This window comes from Zeus faber (genome assembly GCF_960531495.2).
Source record: "Zeus faber genome assembly, chromosome: 22".
Lineage (NCBI taxonomy): Eukaryota > Metazoa > Chordata > Actinopteri > Zeiformes > Zeidae > Zeus > Zeus faber.
The window spans coordinates 21391889-21411383 of NC_137209.1; the positions used below are offsets into that span (position 1 = coordinate 21391889).

The 19495-nt window shown below is 46.8% G+C and overlaps 1 protein-coding gene across 1 annotated transcript in view; it reads right to left on the reverse strand.

Annotated features, from left to right (window-relative positions):
• Nucleotides 1-1678: 1678 nt before the first annotated feature.
• synpo2a (synaptopodin 2a) overlaps nt 1679-19495 on the reverse strand; it is an 18360-nt gene continuing 543 nt past the window's right edge. Inside the window, exons 2-4 of the mRNA XM_080023599.1 lie at nt 11098-11249; nt 8339-9108; nt 1679-6664 (exon numbers count right to left, since the gene is read on the reverse strand). Coding sequence (XP_079879725.1) covers nt 2769-6664; nt 8339-9108; nt 11098-11249 — 4818 coding nt within the window. The 3' untranslated portion in view covers nt 1679-2768. The remainder of the gene's footprint in view (nt 6665-8338; nt 9109-11097; nt 11250-19495) is intronic.

The window sequence follows — 19495 nt, forward strand, 5'->3', positions numbered from 1 at the left end:
TCGAAGTCCTCATCAGCTCCCGGGGTCAACGGAGCAGAGGAGACGCGAGAACGAAGCCGTCGATCGTGCGCCTCCACACGAGACAGGGCCGCCACCTGCTGGTGGAAAGGTGCAAGAGCAGCCATAAATCCAGAAAAAGGACAGGGTCGACGGACAGAAGTCATGAACGGGTGAGTCATGGTGAAGTGATCTTTTTATATTGAACTACTGTATATAGAAAAATATAACTTTTTTATACATATACATATATATATATATTTCTATTTAATTATATATCAACACTTTAACAAAAAAAAAATCCATAACATCACCATCCTCGATCAAATACAGCAGATTGGTGATAAATAGATCTAGATTAGTATGAAATCACAGCTCATATATATATGAGCTGTGATATATATATATATAAAAAATATATATATAAAAATAAATAAATAAATAAATAAAAATATATATATTATTATTAATATTATTATTTTTTTAAATTCACTTATATCTTTATTTTAAATCTTAAAATGTCTTTCCATTTATAATTTCTCTCGCCCAAATATTTCCCCCTAAATATTGTTTGGGACTTGGCCCATGCCTAACGTAGGCCTAATTGACGCAGGTGTTGGATTGGTTTGGGTTGATTCAATGCCCAAAGGATTATGGAACTGGGTAGTTTGCTCATCAAAACTGTTAAGAATTAGAACTGAGTTTGCAACGGGATGCGTTTCCGTATAAAAAGGGGAAATGGTCCGACCGGTCCAGCAAATAGAGAAATGGAGAAATGAAGATGGTGCTGGATTGGATATCAATGCTTCAAATGTTTTTGGGTACAACATTTAAAGCAATGAATAAAGCTTTTTAACAAAAGTGGAAGACAGTGTTTTTGCCTAATAACTGCTCTAGTCCATAGTTAATTTCTTTTTGTCCTGTTAAGACTATAATTTATTTGTATTTTTCTATATAATCAGAAATTTCCTATAATTATTATTTTAAAAGTATTTCTTAGTAAAAATGTATAAGTGAAAAAGTCAACACACACACACACACACCTTCCTCAGGTGAGGAAAGCCAGTCACATTGTGAACTCATGGAGGAATTTGGCTGAAAGTTCAAACCGGGGCCCAATATTTAATGACGGCTGTATTCCTGTGATATCCTCATGAAAATCTGCAAACTCTTCTCCTCACCTTGACATTGTTAGATTTTTCATTTTGCACTGGTTTATCTGGGATCATATGTTAGAGTTTGTCGCAAGTGTCTTTATTTCAGCGTATTAGGGTTGTGTGAGCAAACCTGAAACGTCATGTTTTTTGAAGGGGAGCTGAAATGAAATTTATATATAATATATAAATCTCAAATAATAATAATGAATAAAATATAATTATAATGAAATTTAAATATATAAATCTCAAATAATAATAAGGAATTAAATATAAATATATTATTATATTATATATTATGTTATTATTCATAATATTAAATAATATGAATAATATAATATTATACATATACAAATTGTAAATATATAAATATACTAAATACTCGTTGCCAGGGTTCATTGTAGAGGTGAAGAGGTTGTGAAATTTAAAAAGCTGTAAAAGAGGGAAGCGTGGGAAGAGTGATGCCAGCGACAAAGGAAGGAAGGAAGGAGGGAAGGAAGGAAGGAAGGAAGGAAGGGAAGCCAAACATGGATAAATAAGGATTTTAATACTGTGACGATCCGTTCATACAGAGAGCGAACTAGAGGAGGGAATCACACACAGAAAAATGACAAAAAAAAAACAGAACATGATGAAAGAATGAAAGAAAGAAAGAAAGAAAGAAAGAAAGAAAGAAAGAAAGAAGCCCTTTTTTCAAAACATGATATGTGACATTTAGTACTTTTTCTGATTTATCCATAGGAAACAAACAGCGGGGGGATATGTGGGGACACGAGAAGCCCAGAACCAGTAGAGTTAAGTGTAAAGTAGAACACAAAGTCATCTGCATATTGGGATTTTTTTTGCTGCGGGGAAATACAAGTCGTCACCTACAGAAGCTGAATCTGTCCTTTATAATACCAATACAGCAGGCAAGAGGTTTCGAAGAGAGAGAGAGAGAGAGAGAGAGCTGGGAAAAAAACCCAAATTTAAGTTGTTTTCTTTTTACATATTTTCTTTTTCCGCAGTCTGTGCTTTTTGTGATATTATGGTCGCTTCAGTTTCTCCCTTTGCTCTGGTGAGCACGCTTTTTTTTTTTTTTTCTCTTTCTCTTACACAATACGGGCAAAGCTATTGCACGTGGAAGCAAGCAGCAGGTTGTGCTCGTGAAGAGGCAGGTTTCCCTATTCGTTTTTTCACTTCCACGCCTTTCCCCGAACGCCATCCTTCAGTCGCGTCCTTCCACCTCCACGTTCCTTTCCTCAATTCTCCCCTACGTTCCCAAACCGCCGCCTCATTTGCATCCACCCCGTGTCACAAATGAATTCCTCTCCATTTGTGAATAAGTTTAGGTCTTCATATCGATAATAATCATATCAATGTGTTCAAATGTACATGAGTTATAAAAAATAAAAAGGGTAATTTGGCTCAGTAGCGTCTGATCGGGTTTACTTACTGTACATCCTGTGCTAAACAAATCTTTTGATTTTGATTTTGATTTGGGATGTCGCAAGCACGGTCTTTCAGAATTCGGGTTGAAATCCTTCTGTAACTCTTGTCGACTAAACGAGTCAAAGTGACCGCGGCCATTACCCATAAAGCTTTGTGTTGTGCGAGCACCTAATGGCACTGTCTCCATCACTCTTTACCGACCGCGCTGGGCTTCCACACCTGAGCTGAGCTCCTTTTAGCCATAAACTTTGGCTTTGGAGCAGTGGTGGTAGAAGCATTGCTCGCTGACCCTGACTCCGGCCTTGAATTTAAAGATAAACAAGGTGCCGCGTAGGTACTGGGAGACTCCGGTTGGTAGGGAACCGTGGCTGCAGCCATATAAGGAGGGCTATTGGCTGGTTGGTAGGGTCCCTGAGGAGGCGCCTGTTGGTAGGGATGGTTTTGGGATTGGGGTTGGGGTTGAGGGGGTTGGGGTTGATAGGCATGGGGTGGAGCATGTTGATACTGTGGGTTATACCCTTGGTGGTACGGTCCACCGGGACCTTGCTGATAGGGGTTGGAGGGAGGGTAAGCACTAGGTGGGGCTTGCTGGTAGTGGCCTTCATGCATTAGAGGCTGCGGTGGCATACCATATACCTGCTGGGGGTACGGGGCGTTTATAGGTCCAGACGGCTGGACAGGTGCCATTTGCTCATATTGCACTGGTGGGTTTTGGACGGGAGGGGCAGGAGCGGCGGGCGCGGGCGCAGCAGCAGCTTTTGCGGCCTCTGCAGCCTCTGCTGCTGGGCCATAGGTAAATAGTGAGGAATTGAGCTGATAGGGCTGGTGCTTCATCACATCTATAACATTAAGGGGTTTGGGGGCAGGTTTAGCTTTCTCTTTGTCTTTGCCTTTCTTTTTGGCTTTAGATGAGGGACTGGCTGGTGGGGGCTGCTTTGCAGCTGGTGGATAGGATGGGGACTCAATAGGATTATATGCCAATGGAGGAGGAGCTCGTACATTAGGGGAATACTTCCACTCGGTTGGTAAGGATGCAGCTGGTGATGTAGACCGGCTCGCCTTGTTCGCCTGTACAGTCTCAGAGTCCACGACAAACTTCTCCATACGAGACTGCCTCTTGGCAAACAAATCAGCTCCTTTCCCTCGGACAGCTGGCATCTGAACTGATGAACAGGATCCAGATGGAATAAAGACAGTGGCCATTGGGTTGATAGGTGATGATGATCTTTGACTGATAGAGTAAGAGTTCATTCGCTGTGGAGGAGATGGAGGGGTCCGGTTTTGTGGCACATTTTGTGGAGGAGTCCAGGGTTTGGGAGAGGTTTGAGGGACTCTTGCGTTCCCCATCGGAGCAGAAGCAGTTTCAGGTGTTTTTTGTGACTGTGGAGCCCACGCATTTGTAAATGTTTGGGGTTGTGCTTGAGGCGGAGACCATGTACTCATAGGGTGTTGTGGCGGGGTGTGGTGTTGTGGTGGGGGCTGTTGCCAGTTTGGCTGCGGTGGGGACTGGGTTGGAATTGGTTGAGCCCATAGTGGCTGAGGTTGGGCTTGATTATGCTCCGGTGCCCAGGAATTCACAGCGAGTTGAGTGTGTTCTGGAGGCTGCTGGGCCCATGTTGGCTGGGGCGGAGGCTGGGGTGGTGCTGGAGCCCAGGGATTCAAACTGGTTTGAGGCTGGGTTTGGGGCGCTTGCATCCAAGGAGGTTGGGCTTGGGCTTGGGACTGTAATGGAGGCCATACATTCATTGGAGGCTGCTGCTGAGGAGACTCATGATGAGATGAGACCCACGGCGGTTGGGGCGGACCCTGTTGCTGGGTCTGTGGCCAAGATTGTTGTGGAGCTTGATTCTGTGTTTGCTGAACCCATGGTGGTTGTGGCTGTGATTCTGGCTGAGACTGTTGAACCCAAGGAGGTTGTGGTTGGGATTTTTGTTGGGGTGGCTGGGCCCATGGAGGTTGAGGCTGAGAGTCTGTTTGTGGCTGTTGTGCCCAAGGAGACATGGGTTGCTGTGGCACTTGTTGTTGATGCTGATGCCAAGACGGATGAAATTGTGGAGGTTGTGGCTGCTCTTGAGCTTGAGCCAAGGGAGGCTGGACTCGTGACTGAGATTGTGATTGTGATTGTTCTTGAGCTTGAGCCCAAGGTGGTTGAACTTGTGGCTGTGATTGTGGTTGCTCTTGAGCTTGAGCCCAAGGTGGTGGAACTTGTGGCTGGGACTGTGGTTGCTCTTGAGCTGGAGCCCATGGCTCTTGAACTTGAGGTTGGGCTGGAGGAGGCTCCCAAGCATTCAAAGGTTGTGAAGGTTGAGTTAAGGGCTGAGTAGATTGAGATGTCACCCAAGGGAGCTTTGGTGGAGACTGACTTGGAGCCGGCTCTTGGGGCTGTTCTTGAGCTGGAGCCCAAGAACTGACAGGTGGCTGTTGTGGTGCTTGTGTTTGTGCAGGGGCCCAGGAACTCAGAGGAACAGGGTCTGGCTGCGTGGGAGAATTCCTCAGACCATCTCCCTCCCAAGCTGTTGCTTGTGGCTCTTGTTGTGGCTGAGTTTCTGGGGGAATCCATGTGTGCTGTTGCTCTGTAGGGACGCTGGCAGAGGGCACTTGTGGGGCAGGAGGGGGAGAGGGCTCCGCAGCAGGTGCAGTGGTCGGCTCCAGTTCTGGAGCAGGGGCTGTCATGATGGTGGGGGCCACGGCAGGTGCAGCCACACTATTTTCAGTGAGCTGAGGCTGATCCTGGTCGTTCGTTTCAGTTGGTGAGGACCACGGGAGAGAATTAGGGTTAATTACTGGCTTTGGAGCCACTGGTGGGGGGGTCTTGTGTTTTACGTTTGACTGGAGAAAATTACAGGCCTCAGCACCCAAGCTGAGGTAGTCTTCTTCAGCTCCTGACTCACAGCCTAATTTCTTATCACTCCTGTTTAGGAGGTTGAGCAGCACGGGGCTGGGTGATACTTTTGGTGCCTCCTTGAAAGTGAACATTGGCTTGCCAGTATTTCTCCTCTTCGTATCCTGCAAAAGGCCAGTCCTTATTGCGGGTGTAGAAATTCGCTCATCACGGGAAGCTATCTCCTCTCCTTGGCCATTAGCCTCTTGATTGGTCCCAGTCATTGCAGGAGAAGAAGGGGTGTGTGCCAAATTCTGTGCAGAGAACGGTTGTGCAGTACGATTGCTAAAAGAACTCTCGTTGCTTTGGTGGTGGACCACTCCGTTCATGTTTGCAGAATACTGCTGCATTTGGTGCTGCTGAATCTGTTGCTGCTGATAGTTTTGCTGCTGCTGCTGCTGCTGCTGCTGCTGCTGCTGCTGCTGGTATGTTTGCTGCTGCATATAATGCTGTTGTTCATACTGTTGTTCCTGCTGATAGTGTTGTTGGTATTGTTGCTGCTGTTGGTATTGCTGCTGTTGCTCGTAGTACTGTTGTTCCTGGTACTGTTGGTACTGCTGCTGCTGACTCTTCTCGTGCACATTCACATCCATGTAGGCATGACTCTCTGTCGTAGCCTGCATATACGAACGCTCCTCGGCCTGCTGATAGACCGCTTTCTTCTCCTGCAGAACTTCCTGAACGCCCTCCACCGCAATCCCCTGGCGTCTCATCTCCTCGTGTTCAGCGGTAATCTCATCTATTCTCTGGCGGCGCTGCAGAAACATCAGGGCACCCTTGCCCTTGGTCTCCGGTAAACATTCCATGTCTTCCTGGCTGTTCAATTTGCGTTCGATCTCGAGGAGCCCCTTGTCCCAGTTAAGGGTTAGCACGCCTTTGCCACTCTCGACATTGGTGAAGAAATGTTTGTGGAGTCCAGAATCGCTTGTGGCCACGAGAGTGAATTCGACGGTGTCGTGTTTGTCGTCGTCGTCGTCGTCCTCCTCGTCGTCGTCCTCGTCTTCGTATTCTTGTTCGTTCTCCCCCGTACCGTAGCTCACCAGAGTGTATTTCTTGGCTCTCTGGCGATGTCGCTTGAACATCAACAACCCCTTGTTGTTGGGGTTGGGCGGAGCGGCAGTGAGAAGGAGAGCAATGCGTTTACATTTGGACTTGGCCTCTTTCAGCTGCTTGTCAGACAGACTCTCGCTCCGTCTGAGCCCTGCGGGGAGACGGGAGAGATGTGGATCAGGAACGGACGGTAATACGAGCAGGAAGCCACAGGGTTTACATCTAACAAGCAGTGGTGGCAATTGATAGCAACAAATCATTAATTTGGTTAGTATGTGTCTGAAAAATTTAAAAAATAAACCCAATATAGCAACAACGCATCAGGATTCCAAACAAGTCTTGGATTGTTTTGATAAATCGAGCGATTACTGAACATTCCATTACTGAAATAAAAATGAAAATATGTATTACTAGACCATGTGTCTGCATTTATTATAAAAATATTAATGTAAAAGTTAATAAATTTCTCAACATGATGGCTTTGCTACATGATAATATCTACAATACCAATGATATATGTGGAAAAAATTACAAAACAAGATATTCCAGCTCGCAATGCTAAAAATATAGACCAAGAATAAATAAATATAAATAGAGTCATGCAATGCAACAACACGGAAGGCAGAAGACAACTAGAAGCATTATCCATATCCAGTGATAGGAAAGGAGTTGCCACTGTGCTTCAAAAATATCAATAAATGATCAATAACTGTCTTCATGTTATAATGGTATAACTCGGTGTATCCAAGGTCCATAACTTATTCTCTGACATTCTACGGCTAATCAAGTTGTGTGCAAGTTGACTCGGCCGTGTCTTTGATTGGATTACAACAGATTTGCAGACTAAATTAAGTACGCAACAACAAACCATCGAGCAATTACTTCATCCTCCGACCCGTGTCTAACATCCTCATGTGTTTAATGGATAAAACACCAAACCAACACGGGTTTTAATGGGCGGCCCACCCTCTTCGTCCGAGCCGGTAATAGGAAAGAAGCAAAGGTTTAAAAATAGGCCGCAAGCAATACATTCACCAGCGGCCAAGGCATCTTGACCGGTCCTTATCTGTACGTCCCCGAGCCCCCCGTTCAAAACCCCACCGTCCCGTCCTCAAAGTCAAACTCCCCAAAAGCAACTCCTTCTCATCCAAAAACCACCGCAAACCTTAGAGGAAAGACCACAAATCCCCACTTACTTTACGTCGCATATTCCTCTAAGACTGACCTGAAGGCGGGGCGGACAGGGCGGCGGTGAGCTGCGGGGCTTACTGTTTTAGCCTGGTTATGATACCCCGGCTTGAAGGGATCAGGTAACAGGACTAGGAGGCGGGGGCCTGGGGGGAGGGGGGCACATGCTAGTGTCCGTCAAACGACCACTTCTGCAGGCATCATCAGCGCCCTGGGGTTTTATTTATGTCCCCTAAACGGCACCAAAGGCATGCCTGCCTACGACATGCCCCGTGGAAGCCATCTTCCCGTCCCCAGGCCCCCACAAATGGACGGTCGGAGAGGAGTCCGAGAAGAGCCTGCCGCCTCCTTCCTGCCGTTTTCCTCAAGCGGCACATTCTACATTTTGAATTTATCGCAATTTAGGATGAGCCCGGACATCAACTGCTACGGCTTCATGCCGAAATAAAGAGAGACATGTGTGGGCGCTATTTTGGGGCTCGATCTTCAATGCCCACGCTGGACGTCTGGTGTTCGAACACACATGTTGTTGACAAATGGAATTCAATGCCGTGCGAAAGCAAATTATTGTCCCCCCCGCCCCCCGTGGTAAAAAGACCCATGGAACACACACACACAGTAGGTAGAAGGCACTTACTGGAGTGTCTGGCCCGGTGCTTGTTGGGTTTGTCCGGATCCCCCTCAGAGTCCGAGTCCAAGTGCTCCCCCTCCGCTGGCGTGGCCTCCTCCTCCGAGGGAATTCCGAAAGAGACAGAGAACGAGGCGGGGGCTCCCTCGCTGAGCCCTCCTCCCTCTCGCTCTCCACCTCCGCCCGCCCCCTCCGGTGCGCCGAGGACGCCCCTCCCGGCTCCGCCTCCCGCCGTGGCCGGGTGCCGCGACGTCGCCTCCGCCTGCATCGGCAGGGAAGGGGAGCGGAGCACCAGGCCGCGCTGGCCGAGGGGCTCCCTGACCGGTCGCGGGACGTAGAACGTGGCGGCGGTCGCGGGGAGGCTCTCGTCGGCTTCCCGCTCCCGGCCGGAGGTGGTCCCCTGGATGCCGTGGGCGCTCCCCAGGGAGGCGTAGCCGGCGCCCTTCGGGGTTTGCTCCGACAGAGACACCCGGAGCTCCACCACGGCCCCACAGGGTAACCCTCCTTCGTTTCCCCCACGAGGGGGCTCCGGCTGATCCCTGGACTCCCCGGGCAGGGGCATGAGCACCCAGGACCCTTTGGGCAACTCCCTCACCCCTTCATCTTGGTAGTTGTAAGGGTCCCCGTCCCGGGACTCGGATATGCGGAGCTCCGCGGGGCTTCGGCCGGGCCGGGTGGCGTTAGGGGGCAGGATGTGGAGGGTGGTGCTCTCCAAAGCCTCCCACGAGGACGTGGCGTTCTTGTCGCGGTGCCCCTCCTCGGGTTTGAAGCGTCCGGGGCTGGATATTTTAGGGGAAATGGGAGGAGAGGAAGAACCTTTTGTTACTCTGTGGATCGAATGTTTCCCCAAAAAACAGTAGGATGCGATAACGTCGGTGAATAATTACGTTAGAAATTCAATGGGTGAGAGGGGGAGCTACTGGACGGAGAAGTGCAATCTTTGATCCTATGTCCCTGAGTCCTGGTCAACAACGTTATCAATCAAACTCAAGCTTTTAACCCTCGAGTTAAACGACGACGCCCAAGCGTCAAAGTGGAATGACATTCAAATGCGGCTCCACTTCATAAATTCCCTCTTTCGAAGGTCACTGAACAATCCAGCGATGGACTGTGAAGTCAGTCGGAACAAGGGATCGGCCCTTCACTCGGAGACGATGTAAATTTACATTACAATGTAAATATGTAAATTAAATATTGAACCTTTAGAGGAGAGATCTGCCACACCGTGGTTGGACGTTCATGACAGTTGGGCCTTTTAAGGCAGTAGTCTCAAACTCAAAAGACCTGGGGGCCACTGGCCAGGTTGGCTTTTCCTAGGGGGCCCGTGTGGAACTTCCAGGGAAAACCGGCCTTTTTTCTTTTTTTTTTCTCGCACATTCGTGAACTGCGTCATAATCCTGTTGGAAATAGCTCTCTTATGATCTATTTAATCCTGTTTTATACTTTGAAAACATGAAGTACATTTCAGTTGATTAATTAAGCATCGTGATTGAAAAACATTCTTTGCGGGCCAGAATTATCAATATAATATCACCATGTGGCGGGCCACATTAAATTGTCTTGCAGGCTGGATGTGGCCCTCGGGCCTATAGTTTGAGACCCCTGTTTTAGGGCCTTTTTCCAGGTTTGTGGATAGACCTACACAATGCACCCGGATGGCAACTTAATTTATGGCGTTCAAAACCAACCTATGCCCTTTGCCCTAAATATTGCTTTTCAGACGGGCCGATAAAGGGCGTTTATCGCATTATTTAGGGATGCAACGACTGGCAACCCGAGCTTCAGCGGCCTCTCGGGTTGATAGTTTGACGGATGTTTGTCAATCATCTCACGAATGTGGAACAGCTGGCGTGACACCGGCCAAAACGCTCGGAAGGTCGCCGTCGACCTACGCGCGTTTAGCGGCAAGCGGACACAATCGGCGCTCCAGCGCGCGGACAGGCCTCCGTGCAAGGGCGGGCCATAAAAACCATATGCAATCTAAATGCTAATGGCACCGGCACACAGTCCTTGTAGCGGCCGCGTGGCTCCACGCAGCACATCAAAAGACGGACGACGCTGCGCGCCGGGTGACGGCAGATATGGCGGCGGTGGCGCTGGACAGACTTTTCGGTTCGTCGTTAGCGTCTCACCAGGTGATTCTCAGGCTTTCTCAAGATCAATGGCCGCTCAGTGTTGATATGCATGAGGCCATGGACCGACTTTTGGTTTGACTTGAAGTGTTGGATTTGATTTAGTCCCAAACTTCCACACGTGTCTTCTGCTCTAGTTGGGGAGAACGGTCATGACTGCACATTATCTACTGGTGTTACGGAATAACGGTGAAGTTTCATTATTCATTGTAAGGCCGGGGACCCCCTGTAAACTATTGGAAGGACCCCCTGGGGGTCCCCGGACCCCACGTTAAGAACCACTGTTTTTTATCGCACACCCGTCTATACTAGAGTTAGGGAGATGACAGTGAAACAATCCTGATTGTACATTCTTTAAAGGTTCTAAAGTTTTGTCAATGAAATAACAGTGACAAACTATTCATCATTTGGCGTGGGGACCGCCTGGGGCCTCTTGAAGGACCTCAGGGGGGCCCTGTGACCCCACGTTGAGAACCACCGAACCGCTGTCTTAATCGCACACCTTTCTATATAATAGTTAGGGAGCTGACTATGGAAACTATGATGGTAAATTCATCATTTTGCCAGGGACCCCCTGGAACCTCTGTGAAGGGCGCCTGGGGGGGGTCCCCGGACCCCAGGTTGAGAACCACGTACCTTCTGAGCAGTAGCTGTAGGCGGTCGGTGGAGCCGTCGATGAGGGCGGAGGCTTGCGACGGGGTGAGGTCCGTGCACGGCTCCCCGTTGAGCGCCACCACCTGGTCGCCGTCGCGCAGGCCGGCCAGGGAGGCCGGACCCCCGTCCTGGACCTGGGGAGTCACATCGGATACACAGTTAGAGCCGTGGTTCTCAACCTGGGGCCCGGGGATCCTGCACGGGTCCCTTGGGAGAGGTTCAACGGCAAAATGATTAATAGTTCAAATTAGAAAAAAACATTAGAAAAAAACATCTCGGACGAAAGAAGGGAAATGCTAAATGGCTTCTACCTGGTGAGAGCTAGCACAAGGGTTCTCAGTGTGGGGTCCATGGACCCCCCAAGGGGTCCTTCAAGAGGACCCAGGGGGTCCCCAGCAATAGGATAAATAGTTCCTTTTTATTGTTGTTTAATTTTAATAAAGTATCTGTCTGTCTGTCTGTCTGTCTGTCCTTCCATGGACTAGGAGTACAACAGTAGAGGATTTGGTATTGCTCAGCTCATGGATGGATGGATAGATAGATAGATAGAAGGATTGATGGATAGATGGATAGATAGGTAGATAGATGGATTGATAGATGGATGGATAGATGGATAGATAGATAGATAGATGGATAGATGGATAGATGGATAGATAGGTAGATAGATGGATTGATAGATGGATGGATAGATGGATAGATAGATAGGTAGATAGATAAGAGAGATGGCAACATGCAATACAACAAAAAATTACTTAAAAACCAATGAACCTAAAATTAGACTATTAACAAGAAAAACAAACAGTCTAATCTCAAAGTGAAGAAAATTCAAGACTCATCTCCAAAGGTTATTTCTGAATGTTTAAGTCAAAAGTATATTTCTACCCATTTGTACTTTTTTGGTACTTCCTGTTTACATTTATATACTAATTTGGGGTGCAGGGTTAGTCGTAAATTAATACGCAGTCGTGTGTGTTATAAGTGTAGTGTAAGGACTGTTATTAAAAAATTAAACATTAAAAGTGTGTTATTCTTCTGGGGAAAAGTAACCAAAAATATAATGAAAAATAAAAAATAAATATAGAAAAATACATCGGAAAACATAAATATAAATATAAAAAGATAGAAATTCACAAAACGTGAAAAAAAACATTTTTTATATATTTGAGCGATGCACTAAGTGCAACTTAAGTGGTTTTCAACGGAACATAACTTCAGTGCATAAATGGTTAATCCGTAATTAGCAAATTTATACTTTCAGATCAGACACTGTGCTGGTTTTTAAACTCTCCCTCCTGCTGGTGGCCGACAGGCACCAAAATAAAACTCTTACTCAGAGACTATTTATACACAAGTTGTCACCCTGCCCTCCTCTGCAGGAAGAAAGACTCACATTTTACCATCTCTGCACAACTCAATGATTAAAACAGACAATGAGGGATCATCCTGCAGGAAAATCACAAAGTTCACGCAAACCTTCCCAATGCACCTGCATACTACATAAGAAACGGAACAAAACTCTGTCCAACGTCTACATTTCTGTTGCGCGAATAATAATTCAAGATTTGTCGTCGTTTCTTTCACAAAATGATCAGCGCTGTGATCCAGGAGGCTGCTGAGCACCGTTAAAAACAAAACAAAAGGAAAAAGCAAAGTGCAATGAAGGCTGAAAAAATACCATCAAACAGAAAGCCACTGAAACAACAATAACATTTGTAATTTAGTTTTGTCTAGACAGTAATAAAATGCTAAATGGATTGAGATTGATCGACAGACAGACAGATTGACAGACAGACAGACAGACATACAGACAGACAGACAGACTGACAAACTGACAGACAGACCGACAGACAGACAGACAAACAGACAGACAGGCAGACAGACAGACAGACATAGACAGACAGACAGATAGATAAATGGAAAGACAGACAGACAGATAGATTGAATAAAAAGATAGGAATAAATTGTCAAAATGCACTTAACCTAAACAACAACATTAAAAATGAAAGGAATATCAATGTAAAATACATAAAAAAAGCCTAAAAAATAAACAAGAACAATTGACCAAAAAATAAATAAATGTAAATTTACCTGAAAAAAAATGAACACCTGTAAATCAACAACGCACAATAGAAACACAAACCTGAGGGATAACAATAAAAATAAACATAAACAGGAAACAATAAGTGATAATACGTCATCATCCTGAGCTTCAAACTTCACTGAAGAATGAGTGAAGTTCACAACGTTCTGCTCATTGACTGCAGGACCACTGGAGGGCGCTGCACACCCAGTGGACTAATAATATCCATCTATCCATCCATCATCTATCCATCATCTATCTATCCATCATCTATCCATCATCTATCCATCATCTATCCATCATCTATCTATCATCTATCTATCTATCTATCCATCAATCATTTATCCATCTATCATCCATATATCTATCATCCATCATCTATCTATCTATCTATCTATCTATCTATCCATCATCCATCTATCTATCTATCTATCATCCATCCAGGTATCTATCCATCTATCTATCTATCAATTATCCATCCATCCCTCCCTCCCTCCCTCCCTCCATCCCTGCCTCCCTCCCTCCCTCCTTCCCTCCCTCCCTCCCTCCCTCCCTCCATCCCTCCCTCCCTCCATCATCCATCTTCATCTACAAGTTGCCTTCACACATTGTTTTGTTATGGATTCTCTGGTGTTTCTCAGCAGGAGGCCACGCTCGGCCCCTGCTTTTTAAGAGTGTTTTGTTTTGTTTTGTTTTTTTTTCTTCTTCCTGGGAGGCGAGTGTCTCCAAACGCTCCGTATAAGGCGTCCGGTGTGTCTGCCTCTGCAGGGGAGGAGGAGGTTTTTGTCAGGGCCACCCGCGTAAACACTCATCCTCCAAAAAAGGAGGGGAAACCATCCCTCCCTCTCTCCCGCTCGCTGTCCTTCTCCTCACCAGACACACAGACAGTCGAGTGAGACTATTTATTTTCGGCTTATCGGCTCGGGGTTCAGGGTGGTGGTGCTTTTTGCTCTTGCCATGTCTGCAGAAAATTCGAGAAAGTTCATTCGTTACCGAAACGCACAAAAGGCTCTCCTCGGAAGAGAATCTCTCATTTCAAGACAATAAACAAGTAAATTTTTCCACTTGAAAGTCGATGCTTCAGGATACAAAGTGTGTTGAGAGTGCATTCCTCTCCGTTTGTACTTTCTTATGCGTACACTTGAAGTGTATTATTCTTGTTTATTTGCTTGTATGTACCAATTTAAAGTACAGACTTGAGTAAACTAGTCATTAATAGGCTGTCGGTGTGGTGTAAGTACACCTATAAAATATATATATATTTAAACATGAGCCTAAATTAAACTGTACTTTAGTATACTTGTTAAATGTGTGTGTGTTGGTCGTCAAAAGTAACAAAAACTGCATGAAAAGTTTACTTATTATTATTCTCATTATTATAATCATTATCATTATTATTATTATCATTATTATCATTATGATCATTATTATCATTATTAGTAGTAGTATTATTATACTATTATTATTACTATTTACATACCTTAGCATATGTAAGTACTATTTAAGTGGTTTAAACTCAACACAACTTTAGAGCATTGATTCTACAATGCAATACTTAACACACTCAGTTTACTTCCACATTACACAACAAGACAGACTTTGTTTTCTTTAAACGTGGGGACAAGAGTTTTCTTATTTTTTTTGTCGATAACGACAAAAAGGCTCTTGTGTTGCAAGATCAAAATTCGCTCGGCGGCACCAAGTCACCCGGTTGACGGGTTCCCGCGGAACAGCGGCTCCAGCTCCGAGTCTCACTCTGGAAGTGCGAACTGTTCGTGGCGACGGAAGGCTCGACCCGCTCGTTGGGACCGGGCTCCCGACGCGTCGCTCGGTGAAAAAAGAGCCGTTCCGTTTCCCCGGCCCGGGCCGGGTTTGGTTCAGCCGGTGCAGCGCGCGGTGAGCGAGAGGGGGGGGGGGGGCTTCCTGGACCCCTTTACTTTTTTTTTTTTTCTTTTTTTTGGCCTCGGACTTTAAATTTCCCTCGGTAATTACTTCCATCGATGACTTTTAGTCGGCCAAAATAGCGCGACATTTTTTTTTTTAACCGGTTGACGGGAAGGCGCCGCGGTGCCGTGGGATTGTTTCTTCCCAAACAAAGTGTGGCCGCAGCTGAAACGGGGTTGGGAAGCGCTGCTCCGGATGACGTCACCCGCCAGAATTGGTGCTTTCTCGCGGGGCTGGAATGCCGGTGTTTTCGCCGAGGCCCGGAAGGCCGGCGCTCCGGAATAATAGACGATAACGGACGCTTGTTACTCCCGGAACGATTGGGGATGGAGGGATGGAGGGATGGAGGGATGGAGGGATGGGTGGATGAATGAATCGTCTGTGTCCGCTTTAATAAGGCTCCTGGTGCTTCCTATTAGGACCGGCCCGAATAGGAAGCAACAGGAGCCTTATTACCCATGTTAGAGGTGTCCTCTGTGGACCGGGGTTACCAACGGTTTCTCCCCCACAGAGACCAGACCCCCTGAGTCCACCCTGAGTCAAGGCTGATCCTGGGACACCCTCCTGTTAAAGAGAGCAGAGGGAACAATGTTTTTCAGGGCCCACGGTACATTAAAACACACCGTAGGGTCAGGGACTAAGTTCGTGAGTCGACGTGAGTCGCTTTTTGTTTTTTTTGCCAGAGCGACTCCGCACGGCCGAGGCATTTCGGCGATTTGTTCGCGACGAGCGAGTCGTTCGCACGCTTTTGTGTTTGCAGCCGCGCCTCCCGTCTTGAAGCGGATCTGATTGCACAATCTGTTTCCAGGAAAAATCCATGAATTCCTCTTTCAAATACCGGGACGCGCAAGTGAAGACTCACTCCTCCAACCTCTGAGTTCAAACCAAACATAGACGTTGTTCTGAGGGTTCGGATCGGGGTCGAGGAACCCTCCAAAATACACAAAAACTGAAATTCGCATTGGGGCTTGAATTTTTTCCAAAGAGCGATAATCAGGCAATCTGGCAAGTTAGGCAAGTAAATCAGGCAGTTATTTTGGAATAATGATCGCTGTCTGTTGACAGTGAGCGTTGCCATGGGCAACCACCTCTCAGCCTGGATCCAAGTCCTTCCTATCGCTCCGCCTACGTGCTCCTGGTTACACCAGCGGGTGGCGCCATCCTGTGACGCCACATGGAAACTACAGCGGAAGACCTGACGAGACGGACGTGGAAATGTCCAATTTCACATTAAAAACCGTGAATAGGTTCGTCGTACTCAGGGGGAACAGCGTGCTACGTTGGCGTGGAACTATTTTTCGTAAGGGGAAACTAAACTCAAACCAGACATACAAGTTATACAACCATTTAAAATGAAATACCCCGTCTCAATGTATTATTTTAGTTAGTATCCAGCCGTGCAATATAACAGCCGGTCATTATCACAAAATAGCCCCCTTCAAAGACCACGGTCACCCCGCCGCTGGGGTTGTGTGTGTGTGTGTGTGGGGGGGGGGGGCGTTATTTTTTCGATAACGACCGGCCGGCTGCACGTTATCACCTCCAAATTGTACCGTTATCACAGACATGCCGTAGTGATTACGCGGCTCAAGCCTGCAACGGGGAAGCATCGCCAGAACGCCCTGACCTCCGGAACGGAGGCATCGTTCAGGCGTCACGGCCTCCCTTAAAAAAAACAAAACAACCACCTCCCTGGGAGGAACCGCTTCCTCGGGAGATACCAAACGTGGTGTCGTACTGCAGTGTATCTCAAACCGGGGTCACTCGTACACCTAAGGCTACTGTAGGGGTACTGCAGAAAAAAAACAAAAAAACATACGATGCACATACATTTATGTTAATTTTCTCTTTTTTGCACTGCTAAAGAAAGAAAGCTTGAGAACAATTGACCGCGGAAATCGAACCGGGAATAACCTTCAGCGCGTCCTCGCACGGTTGACTGGAAGCCCTCACTTGTCCCCTGTTCCTGGAAAGAAGTCTTTCAAGGCTGAGGTATTTCTCGAGGTATTATTCCTTCCAGATGAGTTGCTGCCGCGGCGCGGGGGTCAGACTCCAGGAGGTCCGGGAATTAAGGCACGGATGGAGCATACCTCGCTTTCAGGAGGAAAAAATAAATAAATCAAAAAAGCCCAACGCGAATTTCAGTGATTGCCGATTTTGGAGGGATCCTTGGCCCCGATCTGACCCCCTGAAGGCAACGTTTAGGTTTGAATCTCGAGGTTGGAGGAGCGGATCTTCACTTGGGTGTCACGGTATTTGAGGGAAGGATTCATGGATATTTCCTGGGAAAAAAAAAAATGTGTTATTGAATCTGTTTTTGTTTTTTTTTGTTACCTCCAACCTTACTTAAAAAAAAAAAAAAAAAAAAAAGGCTCAGTGCATTTATGATGCCGGACATGAGAACGATTCGGTCGTGGCGAACAAATCGTCTCAATGACTCGGTTGTCTGGAAAAAATAAAACGAATATTCGACTCGACAAACTGAATATAATTACCGAGGACGAGGAACTCCAAATCCAACAAAGGAGCGAGTATTTGGCACGATGCTAATCAAAGAGCGACAAAATTGAACCGAGTCGCCCCCAACAAAAGGACATTAGTTCCCATCGCTTACAGTGCATCTCTCGGTCGTATCGTGCTCGACGAGTTCGCTGAGGACTTTTTACGGTTAGAACCCGGGAAAATATCTTCCCGATTCTGCCTTTGAGGAATTCTCATTTTTCCGATTTGCTCTCGACGCTCCCCCGTAACGTTCCGTTTCCATCCGTACGTTCGCGTATGGGTGTGGCCGTTGGAGCGCGGGACCTTTTCACGCTCGGCCAGAAGAGGCTTTGCTTTTGCTTCCAGGCTTCCGGGCTTCCAGGCTTCCAGGCTTCCGGGCTTCCAGGCTTCCGGGCTTCCAGGCTTCCAGGCCTCCGGGCTCAGCGAATGGACGGCTCCTCACGCCGTCGACATATGGACCAACAGGTCTTTCGCGGGGTCCCGTTAAAAGGCCTGAAAGACTTTAACCTGAGGGGGCTGTTATCCTGACCTCAACTAGCCCCCGAAATAAAAATCACCCCAGAGAAAGGGGTGGAAAATACTACTTCAATTAATCCAGAATTTAAAAAGGCCTTTACAAATGAAAGTACTTCATAATACCCCGATATAACGGAGCCTATTTGACCTTTTGCAGCCCCTGATTACAATATATGAAATGAAATACTATCAGTGGTGTCACAGATATTTACAAGGATAAAGACAGTGATAATCATTGATGAGCAGTTTGATCCATCCAGTCCCTGATTTTGAGATATATATATATATATATTCATATTTTTTATACTGTATATAAATACATACAGTATAAGGAAAAATAATAAATAATAAACTGTCATGCAGTTTTAAATTCCAGTGTAAAAAATTGAACCTTTTCATCCATCAAACCAATCCATCATCCATCCATCATCAAAACAATTCAGTGTGTGTGTGTGTGTGTGTGTGTGTGTGCGTGTGTGCGTGTGTGCGTGTGTGTGTGTGTGTGTGTGTGTGTACGTGTACGTACGTGTGGGCGTGCATGCGCGTGTGTGCTTGCCAACAGTGAAAACAAAGCAAAGCCCATCCACACTGCATGCAGGTACACGGCGTTTAGCCGCCGGTTTACCCCGCCTTGCTCTGCGCTCCTTGTCGCACCTTTGCACCTTGCGCCCGAGGGGAGTGGCGGACCCCGCATGGCGCGACGCGGACACGTGGAGCGGCTGCCCCTCATCCAGTGCCAGGGAAATAACCAAAACGATGCTACGGATTGCCGCGTTAAGGTTCAATTGACGACGCTGCGCCTGACTTTCTTTGGGACCCACTTCCTTTCAACCGCTCTGCAGACAAACCGATGTTGACGTTTGACCTGGAGCCCTGGGGAGTGGCGGACCCCGCCACCCAACAACGTAAGCAGCCCGTGGAGGAGCACACACATCACGCAAATACACCGAACGGTTATTTCCTATGAAGTACATCATAAAACAAGCATCAAATATGGGATTTTTTTTAAACAAAATAATGTCACGGATCTGCACTTTAATATTGAAGGAACGATTGGGTTTTTTTTTTTTTGGGGGGGGGGGGGGGGGGGGGGGGTTGTTTTTTTGGGTTTTTTTTTGCAGACACCTGATGATCACGGACAGTCAGAAAAGTCGTGCTCGGATTAGATCTGGAGTCTTTACAAGCTTTAGCAGCCTGTGCTCTCAGGCTCGGACCATATAAGGATCCTCAGGAATCCTGCACAAAACAAGACGACGCGCAGAGAAAGAAATGCGGTTTGACGCACTCCCCCCGCCGCAGTTAAAACTAGATTCAAACAAATAATCTATACATATATAT